A 19,704-nucleotide genomic window follows, 5' to 3' on the forward strand; every position below is an offset into this window, starting at 1 on the left:
TCCTCACCAGTAGTATTGGCAGGCCAGACAGAGAACTCATGCCAGTTTTCTGATGTTTCCCCTTTAATTGTGCTCTTTAAACTCTTCATAAAACTGCCAATGGTTGTCTCTCCCTCAAGATGCATCAAAGTAATTTTTCAGCAGTGTGAGGTGAGTTTGGAGGGGTTTTTGCTTTGTTTTATTTTTTGACTGCTCCCTCTACTCATAATGGTTGGGTCTTTGAAGGAAGAAATCCATTAGCCCATGCAAATTCCACCATTTCTTGAAAAAGAAACTCACCCAGGCTGGTTGATATTCAGCAGGAATGCAAGTCTACCTGTCATTTACCTTGGCATCTGCTCTGATTGGACAGTGCCCAAACTGAATCAGTAGTTAAATGTTTTGAATATACCCATCTTAGTACTGACACATAGGAAAGAAAAAAATACTAGTTTCCAATCGTGTCGTCAGCTCTTTGGACTCATTTGCAAGGCAACAGGCTTGACAACTCAGTCACAGTTCTATGCAACTTGTGTTATCAAATCTCTACGTAAATATCAATATCATTTACCAATTCAGAAAAACCTTTATCTATCATGGTACATCCAAGGGTTAGCTTATCTGGGCAGCTCAGCCTATTCTCTGATTAGTGAAGTGAATAGACAGGTTGAACTTGCTCTCTTCCATTAGTCCTAGCTAAATCAACTGATGCCTCCTCACTTCCAGAGTCCCATGCACTCAGACCACGGATTTATGAGCTCAACCAAGATGGCGTCTCGGGTCAGGACTGTTCTCCTCTTATTTTAAGAAAAGAAAGAAAAACTCTGATTTTGGCAGTGGTTATTAATTTGAGGATGCATAAGAGTAGAGTATTTGTTGGCCAGGTTGAAGAATTGAAGTGTTCACTCTTGTTGACTTTTGCACACATCTGAATTAATCCCTTAAAAATATTATCTTTGTATTATGAAAGTAATACATGATCGTTGCAGAAAAATTTTAAATTTAAAAATATGATTAAGTAAAATTGCAAATATGAGAGAAGCTCCTCAGATCCCACTGACAAAACACTTGAGCCTTTTGAAGTGGTGTAATTTAGCATTACTCTAGTTATCTCTTTGTCTTTGTCTCCCTCTTTATGTTTTCATGGCTCTTTCTTTTAAAACCCTAAGTGGTAATCAGTCAGCCAACCAACTAACTTATTGGGGGAAAGTATTTTCAAATGTTTTACACATTCTACTGTCTTAGAGGTTGTTAAAATGACCCAAATTATCCCTCCAACCCCTGATTATTGTCCTGGAATGTGTAATTTTCAAACGAGTCTCTTAGCTTTCACTTTTGCTACCTGTATGCTTGTTTCTAAAGACCTGGATTTTATTCTAATTCTAATTTTTTATGGTCATTAAAAAAAAAGAACAATTGGTTGGAACTGTATGTAAATTAAAAGTCTCTGTGATCTGAATGAGTCTCTCCTATCATATAAATGCATGGATTTTATCCCATGTATTTCTTGTGACCAAGAGGCCTTTTATATTTACTGCCCATTTTTTACTCTCTTATGGTTGAGATTGCGTGAAATTTGATATTAAATTAGAGAGATTTTATTATTTTTTTGAAAAATAGAAAAAAACATTTGATTTGAGGTATTTATTAAACTAAAAGAAATTTCAAAAGATTTATAGTTTAAGGAGCTATTTTCATTAACCGGTATTATATTAGTCAGGAGGGCAGGAGGTTTGCTGTGGTAATAAATATACCCCTTGCTACCAAATCTTAGTTGCTTAACATGTAAACATTTCTTTCTTTGCATTTATTATGCAAAGTCTATTCCTGATCTGGTGGTTCTCTGAGATCAGTTTCTTCCATGTGGTGCATGGTGCATGCAACCTGGCATCTGGCACACATCTGGGGTTACTATGGTAAGAGAGACATGTGGAACTCACACCTCCTCTCAAATGCCTCAGCATGATAACTTCAGTTCAGAAGTGACACGTGTCACTGCCACCCACAGCCCATTGGCCAGTAACAACCAGAGGGAAAGGCACCACCTTGCCATAAAGTCCATGGAGGAGTGAAGAAGCTGATATGAATGAGTGCTACAAGTTTTCCCCACAGAGACCTTGGGTAAGTAACTTAACTTTATCTCTACAATGAAGGGGTTGGCCTAGATGACTTCAGAATACTTACCTCTTCCTACAATCCCTGAATCTAAATGTTTGATTTCTTTTTGTCATAGCTTTGTTGTTTTGATCACTTTGTGTGCATTATCTTATGGTCACTCTGAGGCTGTCAAGTATATAAATACTAGTAAATGGCCCTTGAGTATGTTGCATGGCATATCAAGTTATGCTAGAGGACACAGAGGGCAAATGATCTGGTTTTGAATATAGCTTGGCTACATGACTTTCAATTGTTTGTTTAACTTCTCTATGACTCAGTTTTTTATTTTTTAATTCAAAGGTAAATTGAGGTTAGAAATAGTGCCATCCTCATAGGATTATTGTGACAACTGAATGAGGCAATTCATTTAATGCTCTTAGAATACTTTCTAGAACATACTAAGAGTTCAATAAGTTTGTTTCATTTTATTTTAAAAATTATTTTTAAAAGCTGACTGTTCTTCTTGCCCTGGCTTGAGTATCTACATGTAAGAGCTCAATAAGTTGTGGTTGTTTTAATTATTGTTCTTGTCCTGGCTAGATAAGCCAGCCCAGTGCAAACATCTCTCTCTAATTTACTGACCTATAAAATGGGGTCATGTACACTACCTATAGGTAACCTGGGTCCAAACCTCCAGTCCCTTCGTTTTAGCATTTCATCAACTTTAGCTTAGATACCATCTCTGCCTGGCTCCATCTTGGCTTTAAAACCTGAGTTGGATCCTGCCTTTGGCTCCTCCAAGCTCAATATACCTGTTTGGTTTCCCCCATCTGGATTTCCCTCATAGACTCCTGGTTAGACCCTTGGTCCCTTGGGGAGCTTTCTTACTGCAGGAGGGATCTTCTACCTAGCTTCAACTCCTCAGGAGTTAGCTCTGCCTCTGCTTTCAGTTCACTTTGAGGATTGTTCTTGGCCTCCACAAAATAGAGGGGGCATCATGTAGACACTCATAATTTATTAGCTGTACCTTTTGAGCCTGGTTATTTCAGATGTCACCTGGTCCTGGCACCATCCTGTATCAATGACAAACCTATGGTGTTAAGTTCTCCTGCATTCCCCAGACATGACTGGATTCCCAGCTAACCCCACTGGATCTTCAGGAATTGTCTTTGAGGAGGAGTTAGACAATTGCAGCAAAAGAGAATGTGAGAAATGGTGTACATGCACTCTGGCATAGAACCTGTGGTTCTCCTCCCTTTTAACTTCTTGCTTAATCTAATGGGAGATTCTTTGTGCATGGTTGCCAATGAATTTGCTTCATACAAAGAAGTGGGCAATTTTTACCAGACAGTTTTCCTCTTTGAGTTTGTTTCTGCCCAACACATAAGAAACTATATGCTTTCATTCCAAGCTCTGCTCAGCCTCTTTCCTCCTTCTCTGCATTGCCCAGAAAAAACAGTGATTGAGTCAGGTTGGACTTTGATACAATCAGTTTTCTTTCTGTTTCTCTTGTTCTTTCTTTTTTCAATTTTTATCAAAGTATAATATGGTACTTTTCCAACAGGTGCACAGTACAGGTGGGAAATGCTAAGCATCTTAAATTTATGTGGAGGGCAAGAATTACACCAAAAGATATTGTCACCCTGTCCCTGAAATGATGATAAATACAGCTGTAGCCTGCTTTCTCCCAATCTCCCTTTGTAATCTTGTACGGTAAACTGGTCAAATTTGTCAGTGTCAAACGAAATAATTTTTTATCTATGGTTCTGGAAAAAGATGAATCATCAGAGAATAATTTCCAAATACTCTGACAAAGCTCTGCACTGTTTATCTAAAAGTGGAGAAATAGGGAGGTTTCACATTTCTAATTTTATCTAGATTTAAAACCCTTTGGATGAGTTGAAAATAGCAAAAGACATTACTCTCCCAAGGCAGAGTTTATCAAACTCTGATAGGGAGATTTTGGAACCAAACATAAGGAACATGCCAAGAAAATATAACTGCACTATAGGATTTTAAATGCACAAACTTACCACTCTTTGGGTATTCACCTTCAACCTGGTTAATATGACTAATTGGTATTCCATTTTAAAATCAGCAAAGAACTTTTTAGACATATATTATCTATGGGATCTTTTAACGAAGATAAAATCCTTGCTAATCTGTTTTTCTAATAAGGAAAGTAAAACTCAGAGGAATTGAAGAAATAAATCCTAATCTTTCCCATACCCTCAGGGTCTCTCATTATTATTTTCTTTTGCATACAGGGCAAGACTTAATTTGGGAAGAGAAACTGGGTAACCCTGATGTAGTTTGCCCTGATATCTGAAAAACGTAGAAAGATTGTTAACATCTTGTATCCTTTGCTGGAACATGGACTTTGTGAACTTCCTGGGGGAGGGAGATCAGTGTGCTCTTCCATCAGGCTCCATCTTCTTCTGTGCCCTTGTGCTGTGGTTGAAGCTGGGACTGTTCTCAGGGACTTGGGCTCCTCAGTTCACTGTGGCACATTCCTAATTACAATCTCAGCATATCATAGGCACATAGGGCTTAAAGAAGAAACATTCACTCCAGCTTGAAATAAAAGGGAACTTTCTTCTGCTTGTGGGTTGAGATCAAGGTTAAACTGAGGCAAATGAAAAGGTGAATTTACAGTAAACTGGTTGTGGGACTGCTAAGGGATTCCATCCTCTGCAAAATGCATAAGATGATAATGTACTACTATGCCACCCTGTATACTTAAAACTAATTTCTTCTCGAACCTAATGAAAAAATAGTGCCAGACTGCTCATCAATTTTAACTTTAAGAATGTTTCCAGAAACAGCAAGTATATGGAGTCCAATGCTTAGAATGCATACATTTTCCAAAGTGAGGTCCAATGCTTACTTTTGTGAAAATTAGTGTAGACAGGTTCTCAGTTAAAAAAACAGAATCCATTCCTGGGAACTGAAAAAGAAAAGGATTTAGTAAGAGAAAGAGTTCTCAGAATCATTGGGAAGGCTGAAGACAGGGCTGAAAATAGGGACTAGGAACTGCTCCCTATTTTAAATTGCAGAACTGAGCTGCTCAGGCATAGCTGCCTCCATCAGTATGGAGTAAGAAAGCAGGATGCAGTGTCCGGAAGCAGACAGCAGGCAGTTGGCAGAGAGCCAATGAAATGACTGTCCCTTGCCCTGCCTTTCTCTCCAACTGCTTCATTTCTGATTTGAAGACTCATGCTGGTGCATCTGGAAGGCAGAACCTAGACCATGTCTGGAAGTCTTGCAAATGGGGCCTACATTCTACACAGTAGAATTCATAATGTGTGTGGGCTGAAGCACTGCATGGTATTTGTCACAGTGCTTTTAACCTGCCTCTCTTTTGTCAAGCAGCATATCAAAGAGCAAAACTTATTCCTTGTCTATTTGTCTTATCTGTTCTAACCATTTGTTCATTCATCCATCCATTCATCTGATCACTTCCCCCACCATCTATTCAATTTTTGAAGTTTTTGTACTGTTTCTTTTCTAAAAATCTGTTTTTTTTTTCTTTTTTTTTTATTGCAAACAAATGGGATACATGTTGTTTCTCTGTACATGGAGTAAAGGCATACCATTTGTGTAATCATAAATTTACATAGGGTAATGTTGTTTCATTCATTCTGTTATTTTTTCCCTTCCCCCCACCCCTCCCACCCCTCTTTTCCCTCTATACAGTCCTTCCTTCCTTCATTCTTGCCCCCCTCCCTAACCCTAACTCTAACCCTAACACCAACCACTCCCACCCCCCATTATGTGTCATCATCCACTTATTAGCGATATCATTCGTCCTTTGGTTTTTTGAGATTGGCTTATCTCACTTAGCATGATATTCTCCAATTTCATCCATTTGCCTGCAAATGCCCTGCAAATGCCATAATTTTATCCTTCTTTATGGCTGAGTAATATTCCATTGTATATATATACCACATTTTCTTTATCCATTCATCAATTGAAGGACATCTAGGTTGGTTCCACAATCTGGCTATTGTGAACTGAGCAGCTATGAACATTGATGTGGCTGTATCTCTGTAGTATGCTGATTTTAAGTCCTTTGGGTATAGGCCAAGGAGTGGGATAGCTGGGTCAACTGGTGGTTCCATTCCAAGTTTTCTAAGGAGTCTCCATACTGCTTTCCAGAGTGGCTGCACTAATTTGCAGCCCCACCAGCAATGTATGAGTGTACCTTTCTCCCCACATCCTCGCCAACACCTGTTATTGCTTGTATTCTTGATAATCGCCATTCTAATTGGGGTGAGATGGAATCTTAGGGTGGTTTTGATTTGCATTTCTCTTATTACTAGAGATGTTGAACATTTTTCCATATGTTTGTTGATTGCTTGTAGATCTTCTTCTGTGAAGTGTCTATTCATTTCCTTAGCCCATTTGTCGATTGGATTATTTGCATTCTTGGTGTAGAGTTTTTTGAGTTCTTTATAGATTCTGGAGATTAGTGCTCTATCTGAAGTATGATTGGCAAAGATTTTCTCCCACTCCGTAGGCTCTTTCTTCGCATTGCTGATAGTTTCCTTTGCTGAGAGAAAGCTTTTTAGTTTGAATCGATCCCAGTTATTGATTCTTGCTTTTATTTCTTGTGCTATGGGAGTCCTGTTGAGGAAGTCTGGTCCTAAGCCGACATGTTGAAGCTCTGGACCTACTTTTTCTTCTATAAGATGCAATGTCTCTGGTCTGATTCCGAGATCCTTAATCCATTTTGAGTTTAGTTTCGTGCATGGTGAGAGATATGGGTTTAGTTTCATTCTGTTGCATAAGGATTTCCAATTCTCCCAGCACCATTTGTTGAAGAGGCTATCTTTTCTCCATTGCATATTTTTGGCCCCTTTGTCTAGTATTAGAAAATTGTATTTATTTGGGTTTGTATCCGTGTCCTCTATTCTGTACCATTGATCCACCTTTCTATTTTGGTACCAATAGCATGCCGTTTTTGTTACTATTGCTTTGTAGTAGAGTTGAAGATCTGGTATTGCGATACCCCCTGCTTCACTCTTTCTGCCAAGGATTGCTTTAGCTATTCTGGGTTTTTTATTCTTCCCGATGAATTTCATAATTTCTTGCTCTATTTCTGTAAGGTACATCATTGGGATTTTAATTGGAATTGCATTGAATCTGTATAGAACTTTTGGTAGTATGGCCATTTTGACAATATTAATTCTTCCTATCCAAGAACATGGGAGATCTTTCCATCTTCTAAGGTTTTCTTTAATTTCTTTCTTTAGTGTTCTGTAGTTCTCATTGTAAAGGTCTTTCACCTCTTTTGTGAGATTGATTCCCAAGTATTTTATTTTTTTCGAAGCTATTGTGAATGGGGTAGTTTTCCTAATTTCTCTTTCTGAAGATTCATCGCTTATGTATAAAAATGCCTTAGACTTATGTGCATTGATCTTATATCCCGCTACTTTACTGAATTCACTTATGAGATCTAAAAGTTTTCTGGTGGAATTTCCTGGTTCCTCTAAGTATACAATCATATCATCAGCAAATAGGGATAGTTTGAGTTCTTCTTTTCCTATTTGTATCCCTTTAATTTCTTTGGTCTGTCTAATTGCTCTGACTAGAGTTTCAAGGACGATATTGAAAAGAAGTGGTGAAAGAGGGCATCCCTGCCTTGTTCCAGTTTTTAGGGGGAATGCTTTCAGTTTTTCACCATTTAGGATGATATTAGCCATGGGCTTAGCATAGATGGCCTTTACAATGTTAAGGAATGTTCCCACTATCCCTATTTTTTCTAATGTTTTGAGCATGAAGGGGTGCTGTATTTTTTCAAATGCTTTCTGTGCATCTATTGAAATAATCATGTGATTCTTGACTTTAAGTCTATTGATATGGTGAATTACATTTATTGATTTCCTGATGTTGAACCAACCTTGCATCCCTGGGATGAAACCCACTTGATCATGGTGCACTATCTTTTTAATATGTTTTTGTATACATGGATCCTTCTCTAAAATAGACCATATATTATGCCACAAAGCTAATGTCAGCAAATACAAGAAGATAGAGACACTGCCTTGTATTCTATCAGATCATAATGGATTGAAGTTAGAAATAAATGAAAGAGTAAAAAACAGAAACTACTCCAACACCTGGAGATTAAACAATATGCTATTATATGATGAATGGATAACAGAAGATATTAGGAAGGAAATTAAAAAATTCTTAGAGGTATATGAGAACAAAGAAACATCATATCAAAATCTCTGGGACACTATGAAAGCAGAACTTAGAGGAAAATTTATTTCATGGAGCGCATTTAATAAAAGAAGTAAAACTCAACAAATAAACGACCTAACACTACAGCTCAAAGCCCTAGAAAAAGAAGAACAGACCAACACCAAAAGTAGTAGAAGACAGGAAATAGTTAAACTCAGAGCTGAAATCAACAAAATTGAAACAAAAGAAACAATACAAAAAATTGACAAAATAAATAGTTGGTTCTTCGAAAAAATAAACAAAATTGATAAACCTTTAGCCACACTAACAAAGAGAAGACGAGAGAAAACCCAAATCACTAAAATTCGGAAAGAACAAGGAAATATCACAACAGACACGACTGAAATACAAAACATAATTAGAAGCTATTTTGAAAATCTATACTCCAACAAAATAGAAAATTTCGAAGACATCAACAGGTTTCTAGAGACATATGAATTGCCTAAACTGAACGAGGAGGACATACACAATTTAAATAGACCCATTTCAAGTAATGAAATAGAAGAAGTCATCAAAAGCCTACCAACAAAGAAAAGTCCAGGACCAGATGGGTTCTCAGCCAAGTTTTACAAAACCTTTAAAGAAGAGCTCATTCCAATACTTCTCAAAGTATTCCATAAAATAGAAGAGGAGGGAACCCTCCCAAACTCATTCTATGAAGCCAATATTACCCTGATACCTAAACCAGACAGAGACACATCGAGAAAAGAAAATTTCAGACCAATATCCTTAATGAACATCGACGCAAAAATTTAAAAATCTGTTTTAGAATGCATCTCTGAACAATTAAAATTTCTTTAAAGAATAATCTCAATACCATTATTGCACTCACATTTTTAACAATAATCCCTTAATATTGACAAATATCTGGACAATATTCAAATTTCCCCAATTACCTTAGAACTTAAAAAAAAGACTTCTTTTGAACTGGGTTCCAAATAATGTTGGTTTGGGGCTTCCAACACACAGTTGGTTGATATGTCTATGAAGTCTCTTTTAATCTATAGCTTTCCTCTCCTGTCCTCTCTCTTCCTTTTACCACATATTCTTGTTCTTGTTCTTACTGTTCTTCTCTCCCACAACCCAACTACTTCTTCTTGCTCCAACTCCTCCTCCTCCCTCTTCCTCTCCACTTCCAATTTGTTAAAGAAACCGTCTTTGGGAGTTTCACCATCTGCATTTAGCTTACTGTATCACCATACTGTCCTCTGACATAGTCAGTTGTTCTTGTACATTTCCTACACCTAGGCACTTAGCTGTAGAGGCTGCTCTGATTTAGGTTTTGCTCTCTGGTAAGAATTCTTGGGAGGTAAGGTTTTGTACTTCATTCAAACACTTTATCTCCTTATCAAGTCTATCATTCCTTCCTCATTTATTAGCTGGAATACTTTGATAGTTAAGAAACTGTCCCTACTCAACTATTTGGCTTTCCAAAAGTACATTTTTTACAGGAAAAGCAGAATACATTTTGGTTTCGTTCTTTTTTTTTTTTTCTTTTTGGTACCAGGGATTGAACTTAGGGATACTTAACCACTGAGCCACATCCCCAGTCATTTTTTATTTTTAATTTTGAGATGGGAGTCTAAGTTGTTTAGGGACTACACAAATTTCTGGGTCTGGCCTTGAACTTGTGATCCTCCTGTCTCAGCCTCCCGAGTCACTGAGATTACAGGTCTGTGCCATCACACCCAGTTATATTCTTGATTTCTTAATTTCCATCCCTCCCTGCTTTTTTCTTTTCTACAAATTTTCAGAATAATGAATTGGTTCCCCAACATGTTTTGAACAGTAAGAGTTACTTTTGGAAGAATAAACTCTAGGGTCTTATAGCACAGTGAAGGGATGAGAGTTCACAATAATCTATTATATATTTTATGAGTAACTAAAAGACAGGAGTTCTGAGGCTCCAAATACAAACTAATGATAAGGAGATGGAAATATTAAGAATTGATTTTATTGGTGTACATTGTATATATTAATTGAATTAACACATTGTGTATCATAACTATATAAAATTGTCATGTGTTAATCAAACATTTAAAAAATATTTAAGGAGACAGAGATCCTAACTACCCTGATTAGATCATTATATATTGTACATACATACTGAATCATCACTGTGTATGTCATAAATGTGTACAGTTAATATGTACAATTGATAAAAAGTATCATTATGATATCATGGATTTAAACACATTTAATTTGCTTCAACACATTGCACTTGTTTCTTTATATAGATGCTCTATTTAATCATTCTTCAGTTATTTGGAATATCTTTAGTTCTCTTAACAGTTCTAATAATGTTGATGATTTCCTTGATTTCTGGTATAATAAAATATTCCAGATTCAGTTCATGTAATTCCTGCTCTATAACACCAAACCAGTTGTTTCTCCAAGGATCTCTGGTTCTTTTGAGCAAGAAATGATATGTAGAGATGATACTATGTGAAATAGTGTTTATTAAAAGTAATTCAATTTCCAATTATTATGAGTTAAAAATAAAAGGATATGACAATTAATATGGAGTATATGAAATTATCACCATGCTTCTTAAGGTTCCAATCTGCTAGGTATAAGAAAAATACCAAAAAATTCGTGATGCTAGTGATTACCCGTTAATGGTTTAGGAGTTAAGGTTTTGCAGAAATATTCTTCTAGCTTGAATACAGTTTTTCCCCAGTGGCCTTTACTTTATATGAGATAGTTCCTTTCTCTGTGCTAGGGTGTTAAAAGACCAAGGACATGGTTTGCATCATCAGTTACTAATGAGGAGTGGACATGTGAACTTTATATCCCCAGAGACTGCCATGCCATGACTGGGTCAAGGTGATGTATATGTATAGACAGTGAGAATTTGGTGAAGAGTAGTAGGTCTTGCCTAGGAGTCTGGAGATTTAGAATCATCCTAGAAAAATCAGGCCTGAATCATACTCACTTTTAACTGTTTTGTTCTAAAGACCCCTTGATCTTTCTGTGTCTTTCCTCATCTGTAAAATGGGCAGACCCTGTGTACATGAGTAAATGTGTTGAGGCATAGTGTAGAGAAAGACAGTTAACTTCGCCAACAAGATTAATGTGAGTCACTCAGATGGAAATAAAATATATGCACAAGTTAAAATATTTACAGTGACTGCATCTTCATCTCACCCTAGGGTATGGGAGCTTGTTCCTGGCTATGGGAGCCAGCTGTTTTGATGAGCATAATGAATTCCCAGGGTCCAACATCTTTCCTCCTCTGTCATAGTTGGAATCTCCTTGATTCTCACTCTTTTATTGATCAGGTATGGGCCTTTAAATGTCATTTGGAGAGGTTTATGTTATGCCATTATCAGATGATACCAAACCCTGGTTCAAAATGATCTTATCTGACTGGATTCTTGGTCACTAAATAGGACTCTGTGAGTGGGCCATAGCATGGCTCCTTTTTATGAAGAGGAAGAGGGCTGGAGTAGTCTGGAAGAGACCACAGGGCCAGACTGGAGGTCTCCCACCTCAAGGGAGATGGGCAGGAGAAGGAAATCCAGTGGTAGTTCACTAGGGCTATCTGTTGTTTTTATCTGTCCAACATCTCTTTTACCTTGGGTTTTTGTTTTTGTTTTGAGAACTACCTTTCCCTCTTTGAGCATGGTCTTGTTAAGATTTCCATTTAAGTGTCTCCACAAGAAAAGGGTCAGTATATGATCTGAGCTAGGCTAGTCAGATGCTATCTTTCAGGAATCAAATCCTGAGGGGAGCAACAGAGACCCAGGTAATCTGGAAAACATCCATCTCAGTGGTGGTGATCCAAACAGATGGTCCTAGAGCTCCTGTTCTCTAGGACTGTAGAGCTGCCTGATTCCTGCCCTTATTGAATCTGGTCTTTAGCTTTTCTTGCTGCCCTCCAGTGAATTTACTTTTCTCTCTCTTCCTCTGCCCTCATCTTAAGATGACTTGATTTGTTTTCTCTTGCTTATAACCCAAAATTCTAACACTAATAAAAAGAACAAACAAACCTTGTTTACTACCATGATTTAGACTATTTCCTTCTGTAGGAGCAGATAGGTATCTTTTACATGACTAAATGACCTATCTGAAGGCACTTATATCTCTAATATTTCTTTTGGAACTTTGGAGACCAGTCTATATATATTTTTTAACTCTGCAAAGAATTAAGTGGCCTACAAGCTACTTCCTGGACAATGTGGACTTACTAGGGAAAATCCTCAAAAACTAAGATCATTTTTTTCTTCTGAAATTGGTGTAAATATTACCATATATTTAAAACCCAAACAAACAAAAATGAGTAGGGATGTTGCCTATTTCTTGTTCTCTGTCTCTTGTGGGTCATTGGTTAACTTTATGTTGTTTTATATAATATGTTCTCCTTTGTGGAAAACACTAAGGTGCCAAAAGATGGAAACAAAGCCACCCAGAAAGAATCACCAGATAATTACTTTATAATATTTTACTATGCTTTCTTATATATGTGTTGCCTTTAGAAGCACAATTCACAAAAATGGGCTCATGAGCCTCCTGCCTCAGCTTCCTAAGCCGCTGGGATTATAGGCATGCACCACTGTGTCCAGCTATGTTATTAAATTTTCTGAGTATAATTTTACTGGCTGTATAGTATGCTAATCCTATTTATTATTCATATTCTTAATCTAATACTTTGCATTTTCTTTAGAAACATGTAAAATTAAGATCACTTTTCTCTTCTGAAATTGGTGTAAATATTGCCATATATTTATATGTAAATATACCTATAGTCCATGCTAATGTCCAATATTCACAACCACTCCTTCTGATAGCTGGTTGAATAGTCGGTGGTAATTAGAGTGGGTGCCGTATTTTTATGATTGGATTGTGGTTGCAGGTATACCACAGAACTTGTCACACTGGAAGAATTGTATAAAGGCCAAAACGACCTTAGCAACAGGGCCTTCTGTAACCTCTATCTCCAATAACAGGCTGTTCCAGGACAGTTTGCATACGAGCATTTTTTTATCAATATATGTTAATCTGATCCTTGTACTAAGTCCACAAAGGTATGCTAATGGCACTTTAACTCTCCTGCACTTCACAGCTGAACATCTTTCCTTGGCAGGTTTTGAAAAGTGTTGAGAAGTCCAAGCCCAGCAACCTACAAGGGAAAGAGGAACAAGATTCTGAGTGGTCATTGGATATACTGAGATCAAACAGTCTTTTGAGTAGTAAAATCAGGTAAGAATGATTGTTTCCATCTTGGAGAGGGAAGAAAGGAAGAATCATGAATTGTTCTATTGTTTTAGAGATCTTGAAAAATCCTAAAGCTTTACCTCATTTTCATAACTTTGGCAGCCCATTGTGCCAAATTGTTACTTATAACTTCTTGAAAAACAGGGAAAGGGGATTGGCATGTCTGGTCTCAAGTCAGGCATTGGTAAAATTTCCCTTTCAGTGATCAGAACTATCCCATGCATTTTGCAAACCTTGTGTTCTGTCAAAGCATTTCTTTACAGATTCCTTAAGATGGTTTAGAAGAATCCATCATCTCTCAGAGTGACTGTAGAACCTAAAAACTCACGTAATGTGATGAGAAGAGATACAATATGGTGGCTAGAAATTGGGTTCTGAAGTCTGATTGCAGAGTTGAGAAATTCTTCTCCTAATACTGAGCCTCAGTTTCCAACTCTCCAAATAGTGATATGATGACAATGTTGGCACCTATCTCATAGAGATTCTCTAAAAATAAGATCATATGTGCAAGCAATACTTCTTTTGTTCCTCGGGGTATAGAAAGTGTTCAGAAAGGTAGCATTTATCATTAGGTTTCAAAACAGAGAACACTGTGCTTCTCACTGTCTTAAAAGGGAGTTTATAGGAAGCTGGAGCAGCAGGCCTATTAGATTGCCAGGTGGGAGCTTCAGAACACATTTTCTTAACCCATGCTTGAAGAAACCTGAGCAGTGATATGGAACTCCCAGGACTGATCCTCAAAATGAGCAACTTGTGGCTAAGATGTTGCCATCCCATGCACTGTTAAATGGTAAGAAGCTGATGCATTCAGTGTGGCCCAGACAAGTTCTGGTTTTGATTTGAGTGAGATGACAAGAAAAAAGACTGCATTTATGGTTTATCTGTAAAGATATAGTTTATATTTATAAACCTGAAATTTCACATTTTCTTTTAATGTAGTTCGTAAAATACAGTAGTAGTTGGTGTTCCTGCAGGTGGGACATGCACTCTCCAGTCTGCTAACCCTGTATAGGATACAGAATAAATGGAAACCATTATGAAATCTGGAATCATTTAAGATGTAATCATGGGCTCAACTCCTCAAGGTATATTTGCATTCTGAAGGCAGATGAGGCATCTGCCTTAATGTTCAGATTTTAATCATCAATGAGAAATACATAGTGTTCACTCAAATGTTGATTTCCCTAAAGGTGGTGGTAAAGTCAGCCACAGTGGTTTAACAAGAATGTTAATGTGTTGGCAGTGATTCTTGCAGCTAAACAGAGTAGTGAAACATATGAGGTAGATAGGTCATTCAAGTCCAAGTAAAAGGCAGAAATTCAAATGCAAAATCAGCTGCCATTGTTGTCTTATGTGAAGGTCAGCAGTGGTAATCAGTTCAACAGAGCAAAACTGGCCAAACAAATATATATATATATATATATATATATATATACACATTTATATACATATGTATGATGTATGTTATGTGTTATCATATAGCACCTCTGTTTGGTAAACAGGTTCCTACCACATGACTACACTTACATAGATAATCTGTCTGTTGATGCTCTGGGGTTGGGATGTTCAGTTGTCAATCATCTTGGCTCATAGGAATGCTCATAGAAAACAAAGACTTGAGCATGAACTATGCATAATGAATCTCACTCAAATTGAAACCAAAGCTTGTCTGGGCCACACTGAATGCATCAGCTTCTTACCATTTAACAGTACATTGGGTGGCAACATCTTAGCCACAAGTTGCTCATTTTAAGGATCAGTCCTGGGAGTTCCATATCACTGCTCAGGTTTCTTCAAGCATGGGTTAAGAAAATGTGTTCTGAAGCTCCCACCTGGCAATCTAATAGGCCTGCTGCTCCAGCTTCCTATAAACTCCCTTTTAAGACAGTGAGAAGCACAGTGTTCTCTGTTTTGAAACCTAATGATAAATGCTACCTTTCTGAACACTTTCTATACCCCGAGGAACAAAAGAAGTATTGCTTGCACATATGATCTTATTTTTAGAGAATCTCTATGAGATAGGTGCCAACATTGTCATCATATCACTATTTGGAGAGTTGGAAACTGAGGCTCAGTATTAGGAGAAGAATTTCTCAACTCTGCAATCAGACTTCAGAACCCAATTTCTAGCCACCACATTGTATCTCTTCTCATCACATTACGTGAGTTTTTAGGTTCTACAGTCACTCTGAGTGATGATGGATTCTTCTAAACCATCTTAAGGAATCTGTAAAGAAATGCTTTGACAGAACACAGGGTTTTTCAAATGCATGGGATAGTTCTGATCACTGAAAGGGAAAATTTACTAATGCCTGATTTGAGACCAGACATACCAATCTCCTTCCCCATGTCCTTTTCTCACAAGGTAATAGTTGAAATTCAGAACATAGAGTTTAAATGCCAAAGTCATAGGTTTTGCTCCCAACTGGATAAAATAATTCTCTAACTGGAGAAGATAATTTTACTTAGTCCAAGACCACAGAGTACATCCTAAATTCCAAGTACAAGCAGTATGTACGTGTCAGTCATCCTTACTGATAGAGGCATTTCCAGCCCAGACCCATGTACAGACTCATAGATAACATCATTGCCATAAATGAAAGCAGTGTGATATAGCCAAGGAATGCAAATAGATTTTATCTCAGCTGTCAGTGCTAAGTCTTGGGTGGTATTTTCCAGGAGAAACATGGTGTTGAGAAGCATTTGAATGCCATATCTAAGCTTTTCAGAAACACTATTGTAATTCATGGTTCTCGTCTGCCATGGTCTGGTCTATGGGAGCCGTGGTAAGTATGCTCTGTGCTTGCCATAGTCAAGATGAAAAAGTTAAGATGTTTTAGCCTTGGGAAGCTCGAAGCATATGAATCTTAATCTGTGATTCTGTCATTTTATTCCTCTCCCATTTCTGCATTGCCTCAGGAGAAATGGCCAAGCGGACCTTCTCCACCTTGGAGACATTCCTGATTTTCCTTCTTGTAATGATGACTGCCATCACAGTGGCCCTTCTCAGTCTCTTGTTTATCACCAGTGGGACCATTGAAAACCACAAAGGCAAGTGTCATGGGCCTTCTTAGATGCTGTTCCTAGGTCTTTTTTTTTTTTTTTTTTTTTTTTGTTCCTAGGTCTTGATTACAAGGTATACCAAGGTGATAAATAGTATCTGCTGATAGTTCCATGTGTGCTTTAGGGAGATGGGATGACCCTTTCATTTACATTAATTATCCTTCCTGCATTGATAGCAGTTTTTATCAAATTTACCTTTGTCCCCAAAGATCCAGTTAACAGATACATGCACATATTTGCCTTTAACTTTTCCATTAATCTATTCCCAGTTCAAGATTCTTCAAAGCTCAGCAATGTCAGCTTTTATCCCAAGCTTCTAATCTTTCTGTCTCCTTATTGGAAACATTTTTCTCCTGGAGACAACAAAACAAAACAAAACAAAACAAAACAAAACAAAACAAAACAGAAAGAAAGACCCCTGAATGTCAGTCTGTGAAAAGTCTTAGGCCAATCAAGTTCTGCAACCAACTTTGAGTGGAGAGGCAGACCAGAGTAGGGGCAGGTACAATTCTGATGAAGGGGGTCCACAGTTTGTTGTGCTTTTGTCATGATATGGCAAAGTCTTAGATCTCCTGCGTTCTCAAAAAAAGCTGGAAATTGAGATTTTTAGATGTCTCTGATTATTTTGTGTATATGATATTGGAAATAAATTGAGTTTTTGAAAACTATATAAAACTATGTAGGCTACATTTATAGGCAGGGGAACCTGGGCTTTCATGTTTGGAAACATACCTGTTAACTGAGTAGAGAATGTGGGGAGGAAGGATTCCATGCTTTGACCAAAGTAAAGAGAGGGCTGTCTCCGGGCAAAAAAGACAAGTAGATGTCATGTTTCACTTCCACTTTCCCTTCTGTGGCCTCTTCTCTTTTCTAGAGCATTCTCTATTATGTCCTGGTACTTTGAATTCCCTGTGGGTTCAGAGAAACAGATATTCTCTATTTTAGCAGCGGCCAGATCCGGATCTTGTACTGCTAGAAATGAGAGGATCCTTGGGATTTATTTAGTTGAAGCTCTTAAAATTAGAGAATCAGAAGGTGGAGAGTCAGGGAGGTTAATAATAATCGTTGTTACTATGTATTGAATAGTTTTTTTGTATGGAGCAGCACAGTGAGGATTCCACATAATTTTCTCATTGAATTCTCACAAATCTCCTATAAAGGTCAGTGCTCATCTTAATGCCATTTTACATACGGGGAAACTGAGCTGCCCTGATTGCAAAGAACTTGCCCTTGACTATGTGCGAGGCTTGGCTTTAGTTGGTATCATCTTTCTATGTTGGTAAAAGCAAAAACAAAAACATTGCTTCACTCCTTGCAATATTTTGATATGTGTGCTTGAGGATGAAATACCATAGATTCTAACTTCACCTAGGATTTGTTTCCAAGAGCATAAGATTCTGAGTATGAGAATCTAGCCTGGACACCTGATTCATCACATGTTCACTGTGCAATCTTGGTGAAGTCACTGCTCCTAGTTTCAGTTTTCCTATCTGTAACCCTGAAGAAGTTGGACTTGGTGATCTATGATGTTTTTAGCTAAAAAAATTCTGGAATCCCAAAATACGTCAGCTGTAAATCTCTAGCCTAAGAACTTTCTGGCTACAAATACTTTGTGACACCAACAATTGTGACCTTGGCTATTGTCTGGGGGTGGGAACAAAAAAAAATGTATATATAAAATGTTTAAATATAAGGAAAGTCAAAGCTATCTACCAGCTGTTGCTCTAAATTTCAAAAATGTATTAACATAGTTATTGTTCAAAATAACCCTAGGAAGAGAATATCATTATAGTCTATGTTATGTAGATAAGAAAATTGAAGTGAAAGGAGTTAAGCAATGTGTTCAGTTAGTAATTGGCAGAGTCAGGTTTCAAAACCAGGCAATTGGTTTCTGGAACCTGCCTCTTAATCTCTGTGTCATTCTGGCTCCTTTGATATTCATGTGTGTTTGTGTTTTATAAATATAATATTTCTAATTACATTAATGTAGTATATATGTGGATAAATACACATAGATGTGAGAATAATTACAATAGGTGGAACTATGTCACCAAGTGTACAGGATCTGGGTTGCATTAATAAAAGGCTTTGAGAGGCCAAGAGGGACCAGGGCAGGTAGACACAGCTGGATGGCACCCTGGAGAAGAGGAGCTGAGCTAGATGTAGGTGTGATGGAACTGGATCTGTTCTGAAGGGAGCAATGGAGACCAGTTTGTAGCGAGGAAAGGAGTGAGAGGTCTGAATGGATAGATGGAAGAAAAAAAAAAAAAAAACAAAAAAACAAAAAAAACCCCAGAGGCAGGATTTAGCAAATCATGTGAGAGGAACCCAGTTCCTGTTTTGTTTGGCTGGAACATAAAAGCATGGACAGTGAGTGAAGTAGAAGAGCCAGACAAGGAAAGGCTCACGAGGAGAAGCCGGAGGTCAGTTCAGAGGCCCTGACTGTTAGTCTGAAACATCGCCACTTCCCCCCAAAACAGATGCTGCTTAGAATTATGATTTCAGTTTCCTCTGTTGTTTCTCATGTATATCTTAATGTATAAAAGAATATACAAAGATTTTTCCTTGGTGAACTGAACTTATGTGTTCTAATGGATACAGACAAAAAAATGGACTGAAATGTTGTTTCTCCAATATCTTAATCTATTTTAGATTCAGGAGACCATGGTTTTCCTACCACCCAAAGCACTCCAGTCATGCAGGGCCACATAACCACACAAGCCTCTCCAGGTGCTTGCACCCCAGAGCTGCCTCTATTTCAGAACTTCAGTGGCTACTATATTGGTGTTGGGCGAGCTGACTGCACAGGACAAGTAGCGGATATCAATTTGGTAGGTTAATGGTGGCCTCCTTAGGGAGTCTGTGAAACAAGTAATTTTATTATTTTGCATCCTACATTCATTCCTATTTATTATGTCATTTGTTATTGTCTTCTAGCCTTCCCATTGACTTTGCTGTTGACTAGAAATGTCCTATAAAGAAGAGGACATTTTTATTCAATCACAATTTCTTTGTAAAGTCAATTGATCAGTTTTATGAGTTTAACTGGGCTCACTTGGAAAACACAGGCAACCGTAATTGGAACTTTACAGTTTACAC

At 37.6% G+C, this 19,704-nt stretch overlaps 1 protein-coding gene across 1 annotated transcript in view; it reads left to right on the forward strand.

Moving 5' to 3' along the window:
* Positions 1-19,704, forward strand: part of Asah2 (N-acylsphingosine amidohydrolase 2) — a 113,061-nt gene that overhangs the window by 12,674 nt on the left and 80,683 nt on the right. The window contains exons 2-6 of the mRNA XM_047551965.1: positions 1,988-2,100; positions 13,412-13,527; positions 16,222-16,328; positions 16,462-16,593; positions 19,258-19,436. Of these exons, the coding sequence (XP_047407921.1) occupies positions 16,289-16,328; positions 16,462-16,593; positions 19,258-19,436 (351 nt within the window). The 5' untranslated portion in view covers positions 1,988-2,100; positions 13,412-13,527; positions 16,222-16,288. The remainder of the gene's footprint in view (positions 1-1,987; positions 2,101-13,411; positions 13,528-16,221; positions 16,329-16,461; positions 16,594-19,257; positions 19,437-19,704) is intronic.

Source organism: Sciurus carolinensis, chromosome 5 (genome assembly GCF_902686445.1).
Source record: "Sciurus carolinensis chromosome 5, mSciCar1.2, whole genome shotgun sequence".
Lineage (NCBI taxonomy): Eukaryota > Metazoa > Chordata > Mammalia > Rodentia > Sciuridae > Sciurus > Sciurus carolinensis.